This window comes from Lepisma saccharinum, chromosome 28 (genome assembly GCF_977018435.1).
Source record: "Lepisma saccharinum chromosome 28, izLepSacc3.1, whole genome shotgun sequence".
Taxonomy (NCBI): domain Eukaryota; kingdom Metazoa; phylum Arthropoda; class Insecta; order Zygentoma; family Lepismatidae; genus Lepisma; species Lepisma saccharinum.
The window spans coordinates 15,179,621-15,188,188 of NC_139256.1; the positions used below are offsets into that span (position 1 = coordinate 15,179,621).

At 36.3% G+C, this 8,568-nt stretch overlaps 1 protein-coding gene across 2 annotated transcripts in view; it reads left to right on the top strand.

Annotated features, from left to right (window-relative positions):
- Window positions 1–8,568, top strand: part of Cep164 (centrosomal protein 164) — a 72,820-nt gene that overhangs the window by 55,186 nt on the left and 9,066 nt on the right. The window contains exons 17-18 of one of the 2 annotated variants that reach the window (XM_083114085.1): window positions 1,140–1,283; window positions 6,344–6,571. In XM_083114085.1, coding sequence (XP_082970211.1) covers window positions 1,140–1,283; window positions 6,344–6,571 — 372 coding nt within the window. The remainder of the gene's footprint in view (window positions 1–1,139; window positions 1,284–6,343; window positions 6,572–8,568) is intronic. The other variant, XM_083114086.1, reaches the window with a different exon arrangement.

Sequence of the window (8,568 nt, forward strand, 5' to 3'; positions counted from 1 at the left end):
ACATCTGTTAACCATAAAAACAACCTTTTTCAAGAAGATAAGGGGGACGAATCATCTGTTGGAATTTCTTATGTAGCAACCACTTTGGTTTTTTTGGGAAAGATTTATGTTAAATTATTGGAAACCTGACTTCAAATTATCCAAATGTAACCTTCAAAATTCAAATTAAGTAGTCATTTTTAACATTGTTTTAGATAGGGGTTTCAAGGGCAATGTGCTTTTGTTTGAATTATTCAATAATTCGAATTAAAGAGAGCGCACTGTATTTAGATCTGGCAGTAACTGTGAGAACAGAAGGTTGAGGAGATATGCTTCTTTAGCTATAATAATAGCTAATGAATTACACTAGAACCTTGATTTTAAGTTTTTTTTTCTGAGGACAAAGGCAAAAGAACTTAAAACACAGGGAAAAAGTAAAATCTGGGAAAATTTTATAACATTTTGCTCTGTTTAGACCATGAAGACTGAATGTACAATACAGGAAAATGTAAAATCTGGAAGTGTAGAGCATAAAATCATGGATATACTGTAGTTAATTTTTGACTTTCTATAAATTGGCATATGAAGGAGATGTTTTGTGTCAAATCATCATTTTTTTTCTTCTTCTTACTACGCTTCTTTGGTAAAGTTCCTTTTGTATATAGCACCGTGCCATGAAGGCAAATTTAGGGGATGTGGGGGTAGGGCCCCACACATTCTTGATCTCTGCCATTTTGAAACTGATGTGATCAGCACCATGCTCCATCCACTTTTACCAAAAAAGGTTGTCCCCAGGTACCCATTGATTTGAGGCTGGGTGAGCTCCAAAAATTCTGACCTTAGAACATCCACCCCGGGGAATTGAACCTGGGTCTCCTGCCTAGCAGTCAGACACCCTACCGACTCATTTCTTTATGGGGGGGGGATATCTCTAGCAACAATACAAACTTCAACTCTCTATGCTAAATAATTCTCCTACTTTCTATGTGTATATGCATTTCCATGTTTGAAAGCAAATATTTTATCCTAAGGAAGTATTTCAGAGTAAAAGGTCTCATCTGCTAATGTTAGATATCAGTGATATTTATCGTTTCATAGTTGCTAAGTAACCATGAAGATAGTCTACAACCTTTGTTCTAATCGTCTCACAACCTCTGCAGGTCGACCGAAGCGAAGGGACCTCCAGGCAGGCAGCTACCAAGAGTCTTCCGAGATCATCCACAGTCTGGAAAAACTCAACTCGGAAATCCGAGGAATCTGGGATGTTCTCAATAAGCAACAGGGAGCTGGGAAAATTAAGACAGGTATAGTTACTAAAAATTCAAGTATGTATTGTGTTTTGGGTGTAGGATTATCACACAATTCCTGGGCAAAATGTGTGATATCTGCATGTGCTGTATGAGATGTGATTTGTATCTATGCTCTTACAACTTTTGTGTGTAACAAGTGGATTGTGTTATGTGTAGCATAAAAGAATCACTGAGTACCAGTAATAATCAACGTTTTGCTTATGTTTGTGAGATGAGATGCAACTTCATTTCAAAGGTCACACCCCTTCTTTGTCAGGTTGGGTTTGAAATTTTGATTAAAATATGACACATGTGCATTATAAAAAAGATAAAATTATATAGTCACACAGAATTGCATTCTGATTTTAAATGTAGACCACCCCATTACATACTAATTTGTTGGTAGTACTTCATATTTGCTTAATTTGAAGTTGCTTTTCGGCCATTTGTTACTACACAGTTACTACAACAGTTAGTGTGTGATATTTTAAACTACATACTATGTAGATGAAGGAGGGAGATCTTACATTTTCCTACATTTTTGCACATTTTTATTATTATTACTATTGTGACCCAAATTACGTTCATTCTTTGTTTCGTATATTTTTTATTGCAAATTACGTTAATTCTTTGTTATGTACCATATTTACGTGTGTATAATGCGCACTCTGGTTTTGGATGGGTAAAAGTGACAAAAAATTATATCTTGTATATAATGCGCAGTACAATCCAGTTTCAAGAAATGGCTTTCTTAGTTGTAGGTTGTAAATCTGTTGCTATGCTGATCAAGAGTGAATGACGTCATTCCTATTCAATTGCTCATTCCTTCTTTTTCAAAATATATACTTTTTCTTTCTGTGACTAATGTAACATTTATACGAGGCAGATTCAGGTCCTTCCAAATAGCAGTTAGCAGCACAAGATTTCTTCCATTAAGGAATTTACACACTCCATATATGTCATATTTTTTGGCCAGTAATAATACATTTTAATTTTTATTATATTTTTCCTTATGTTTTCTTTCATCCAAAGTACCATAAAAATCAGAACGTTTCTTCATTTTGTGATGAACTTATTTCAACCGCATTTCACATTAGTGTCATTATCTTGAATGGAATACTGTTTCCATATTCAGAAACTGCATGATTCAAGCTTTACAACGATATATAACATGATAGGGTTCCGTAAACATGAAAAATCAATGCAAGTGTCCCAAAATCATGGAATGACCCTGTACGGTTTCATGTTGGCTGTCTAAATTATTCCGTGCATAATACGGACCGCAGTTTTTGGGGGCAAAAATTTTGGAAAAAAGTGTGTATTATACATGAGTAAATACGGTATATTATTTATTGCAAATGTAGATTATATTACATTTTCAAGAAATACAGTAAATGCGATTTAACCTACAAGAAACATAAGGTTATGAAACCAATCCCTAAACAAATTTAGCAATTGAACTATACATCAGACCAAACAAAGGTAACTAAACAATAGCGGAAGGCATTTATTCAACTAACCGCTTTCTTTGTAGATTTCTTCATTATTACCTTCATTGTTAGAGTAAGTAAAATATCAGAAAATGTTAAAATTATGTACAGTATGTACAATTTTCAAAATAATTACAAAAAAAAATAAAACATACTGCTTAGATTTTATCACCAGGGGGTGATTCCTTTTTGTCACGGAGTGTATTCATGACAGTGAATGGTGATAAGATGTAATTGGTTAAAGGGCAGTTACAGACACTTATGAAAGGGACACAACACAAGTCCGTAATCATAATAGCACATGTGCGAATTACACACTCGTTTCAAACTGAATAATGCTTTCTAAAAAATTTCTTAAAAAATTATTTTGAAAACATCTAAAATCTGTTTACTTACTTAAACTTAGGCGGGGTAAGCAGAAGGGAAATACGTCGGCATTCCAAGAAGAACCAGATACCAGCATGGGCGACTGTGTGCGGAACGTTTTTAACAGTTTTAGGTTTTGATTTTTTAACGTCCTCAGGGATTCTTAACGGAGTAATACTGGTTTTGAGAATCTTTTTACCAAGGCTTAGGCATGTTTTTTAAAATACTTCTGTTTTCCAAATACCTTTTAACCCAATCCTTGTTTTTAAATAAGTGACGCGGCATGTAGGATAAACTAGTGCCAAGTGAAGCCTGAAAAAAGGGGCTGTAGGAACCCCAAAACATTGCTCAAACAACAAAATACTCGCCAATATGTAAGTAAACAGTTTTTTTAGATGTTTTTCAAAAGAATTTTTCAAGAATTTTTTTAGAAAGCATTATTCAGTTTAACACAAGTTCCACAGAGGATTATGCAGATATTTGGTGCCATATTAACTTGCAAAAATGCAGTCCAATTTCATAACTAATTTGTTGTATGACCGCAGAAAACTTCTTACTTCACGTGCCGGCAACATATTTCTTAAAACACTAAAATAACACACATACAGCACAATGAAAAACACTTAGGAGTTCTACATCAAGTAACGCCAGTGTAACGACAACCGCATCCACTCCGTCTTTCCTCGACCAGCCCTGAAGATGACAGCATGAAGGCGTCGAAAGCTTGGAAGAGCTCCTAAGTGTTTTTCATCGTGCTGTTTGTGTGTTATTTTAGTGTTTTAACAAACTAATTTGTTGCTTATGACCAGACCTGGTCAAGCCATCGTATTTGTGAAGGAGCAGTGTTGTATTCAACTGCAAAGCGAGCAACAGTACTGTAGGATTGTAAGAGGGGTACAAAGTAGGAAGCAAGGAAGAATGCTTCATCTCACTCCTTCGTACAGTGGGAAACTTATCACCTGATTCGTGAGTGACAGTGCAGTGTGGTGGTGTAATCGTGTTAGAAGTAACAGGAGATCGGTGTGTGAAAAGGAGAGTGCCTTCCCCCCGCAGTAAAAGTGGCTTGTCTGCTACTTACTGGTATTGACTTTCAGTGTGTAGATTGGTTCACTCACCTTCACGAGTTCCAGGAAATTTGATCAAGCTCGACATAATCTCACTACTTGTTTTTGACATGGGTATGAAAGAAACAGCCATCCCAAAAATTATATTTACTGTTTCAATGACATTTTCATGAAAGTGTTATTGTTGTGCTTCTACGTCTTTCCTGTAGTAGTTTTTCACAATAGATAATATAGAAATTTAGAAGATGCATCAATTCATTCAAATGCAAATACATAATTTTAAAAAAAGAAACATTAAGGATGCATGAAAATGTTTAACATTAGATATGCTTAAATAGGAAATAATAATAGATTTCTAGTTCAACTTCATGCCAATCAATTAAAACTGAAATATTTTAGGTAAAACAATTTTCACTTGTTTTGTAAATTTAATTAGAGTGAGTGTACATTCGAAATTATTAGTCACCTTCGAAAATTCAAACATATTGTCCCTTATTTGACTAAAAGCTGTAAAAGGCAGAAACGTTTTGCACTGCTTATGTCCCTTTGTCAGATAAGAAAGAATATCTTAAATGCCACAGTTTGGTTGGAGACCGAACTTTCTATTAACCTTATGTTTTAATAATTGAGATCCCAGATGAATCAGTACTGACCAAAGAGGATAACAGTTCATCAGTGAAGTGAAATTACATTACATATATCTTCATGTTCATAAAAGAATAATAAAATGGAACAACTTCCTTCATCACAATACTTACCTCAATATGTCAATGTGAAACACACACACACACACACAAAACATTAAGCCAGTTGTAATTTTGGAATGGAAAGTGAGTAAGAATCATATCTAATAAACACAGGGAAAAATTTAATAAACAAATCATAGTCAGAGGATTTTTTTTATACAACCCGAGGCCCATAGATTGCCAGGTAAAGATAAGGTAAAGTTTCCCGTGCATATAGCACTGTGCCATAAAGGCACCTTGAGGAGATGTGGGGGTAAGGCCCCACACATTCTCAGACTTCGCCATTTTGAAGGTGATGTGATCAGCACCATGCTCTGGCTGCCTTTACCCCCCCCCCCAGGATATCCCCCAGGTACCCATTGATTTGAGGCTGGGTGAGCCCCAGAGCTGCTTTATGCGGGGGGGGGGGGGATACAGCCGGAAAAATTCCGACCTTAGATAATCCACCTGGGAATCGAACCTGGTTCTTCTGCGGCAGTCAGATGCCCTACTGATATACCACTGCAGCTCCAAGAATGTTCAAGAATTACATCAGAATATTAAGATACGTCTTACGTAATCATAAAATCCATCTTTCCCACATTGCTTTTACAAAGTAAATGAAAGCTTTGAATTTTCGCATAATTTCCAGTATAATTAGATTCCGCAAAAGTGTCATGTGGCCTTTTTTTGCAGATCCTGCAAAAGACCAAAGGGCTGCTGGCATCTGGTGAACAAATTCCAACCCATACACTTTCCATTACTGGTACATCAGTATCGGCTCAAACCGAATTTTAATATGATATGAGTATTGCAATATAATTGTAAATGAGTAACTTTTTAATAAAACTACAATCTTTCAACTTCAAAAGATCTGTGGTAAAGGTTAAGAACAACTGCTGTAGACTGTACAGGTGAACTGTTTGAGATGGCAGAAAAGTAAGGCATTATATGCAGAAGTTAATGTACGTATCTCTGAACAGTTTCTTGTAATGTAAGCAGAAAGAATGTTAAGTTTCATGTGAGCAAAGATTTACAGACTGATTGGCTCTAGCACCCATGATAGACGTAGATGGTGGTCATGCTGCAACAGTGCACAGTGTGTTGTATAAAGGTATGGTAGGAACATTTAGGGATGTGGGTGTACACTCAATCTCATCCATTTTGGAGGTGATGTGATCAGCACTATGCTCCTACAGTGTCGTATGGTATGCAAAATTTTCGTGTATACACATCATGTTGAGTAGTAATGTGCTGGGACACGAAACTTGTGACTCTCCTAAGCATGTATTAGGTAATATGTTAAAATATTACTTGTACATAACAGTTTACTTTTCTAACATCACAAACAGATCACCCTGTAGATTGTAAGACTCATGGCATAATATTCTAGTTTGAATTACTTACGATGCATTTGTTTCTCCATTTAGGATCCCTGAATGGTGAGTTGCGACGTGCGTTCCCGGCCTGGAGTCCCGTACCTGCCCGTAACTATTACAACCCCCATTCCCTGGCCTCCAGATCTTATCTCAGTTCACCTCAAACAGCCTTTTTCTGCAACAGAGACTATTCTAGCGTTTTTCCTGTTGGCTCTGATTCCACAGCGAGAGGGCTGCCTGACTTGTTCGGAGACTATAATTGGAGGACAGTTGTACGAGGTAAAAAAAGGCCTTGTTGACACTCTGTACAATTTGATGTGCCATTTCAAAATTATTAGTCAATAATTGGACAATTAGAACTTCTCCACATATATTTTTTTCTCGCAAATGCACTGCCTTAGCGATTTTGTTTGTAGAACAGAAATATTTTTAATGAGGAAAAGCTCTTTGACAACTGTCCTTCTTAATTCAAATTTAATTTGTTGCGTTCTGGTTTCCAGGTCCTGTCGTAATTATAATCCTAATAATTATTAGGAATAATATTACATGGCTAAAGTTTTTCACGTTATATTTAGTATTGTTCTTTGTAGGTATTCACTGGTTTAGTATTCTCGTGTTGGAAATGAAGATGCACTTTAATTCTGTGGGCCAATACTGACAGTATAAATTTTATCGGCATCGTTGTTATCAGATGTGACTCAATTTTATTTTTAAATATTACAGAATCCAGATATCTTGCAAGATAATTCAAAATGGCAAAACTTTGATTACTTCCATGCCAAAATTATTTGGCAACATCGGAATTCTTTGTTCCATTTTGTGATAATTACGTAGTCCTACCAGTATAGATTTGGAACATAAACACAAAGCATCATGAAAATGAAAGGATGAAATGATGATCAACATTTTGGGGATATCTCATCCCTATAAATAGGAATTGTAGCTATCTCATCCCTATAGTCAGGACAAAAGGAGAAGGATAAAGATAAAAAAACAGTTCACATCCGACCAGGTTGCAGAGAGTTTGTACCTTTTATCCTGACTACATCCCCGAAACATCAATAGCTGTGGTGTTTTGTGTTTGTGTCCTGATTTTAATACATATAAGGCTATATACCTTTTTACACAAGATATTAAGAGTCCAGCATGGGACCACTTTCACTGATCATTTAACTCTTCAAGCCGGTTCGACGTACACGTGTACGGACCCTCATAGTGCTTCTACAGGCGGTTTGACGTACACGTATACGTCCCTTGTAGTAGTGACGAAATGATGCATATTCTGCCATCTGTTGTTTTCCCACAAAAACGAAAATGCATGTAACTCAAGAGTAGACTGCAATGTGCTGCCATCTGTTGGTTTTCCTTCCAATTACATGAAATTATGTGCAATTGCATCAGTTTATTACGTTAAAAAAAACAGCTGAGAAATGGCATCGCACGAGCGGGTAAAGGGCATCGAAGCGGACGAAATTTGTGCATTTTTAGAGGAAAGTGACAGTGAAGGTTCCATTTATTTATTTCTATCTACAAGTGAGAGTGAAGTAAACTATGCAGAACAGGAAGTAGACAGTGTCAGTGATAGTGAAAGCGAATTAGATGGCATTACATCCTCACCTGTTGTGTCATCGAATGTAACCTGGAACTGGAAAGAAGTTGACGACTCTTTCAAAGCAAATAAACTTGCGTTTTGTGGATTGTGCGGTCTCCAAAAAGCAGTCAATAATGTTATTGATGCCTTTTTGTTGTTTTTTGACAAAGGAGTTGTAGAACTCATTGTCAGAGAAACTAACTTATGTGACATTATGCAAAAATTGCTGTTTTGGTGATTTAAAATTACCGCCTCTCGCAGCGGCTGATGGGTATTTAACTCCCGGCTTGAAGGGTTAAGTGCTATGCCTGAGTGTATACATTCGAATATCATTTTGATGTCACTATAATCGTAGAGACATATATGTAAAATATCTACCGTGGTAGTTTCAGCCCACAATCATCTATTTCATTTTCATATGTTACTGTGTATTGGTAAGATGGACTGCACACCATTTTAACATGGAGATGATGATGTTCATGTAAGTTTCAATTTCACCGTGTCTTTCAGTTCACGATTCATATTTGAAGACCTATTATCATAGACAAATTACGATGTACGTGTTCTACTGATTTCAAATGTATACCGCTCGTTTTGCCTGTTGGGCGTTATTCGCTTGAGCGAAGAAGCTGTCAATTCCATATGCTATGTAGCGCCGCCTGTGAACTATTTGACATTAGAGCAA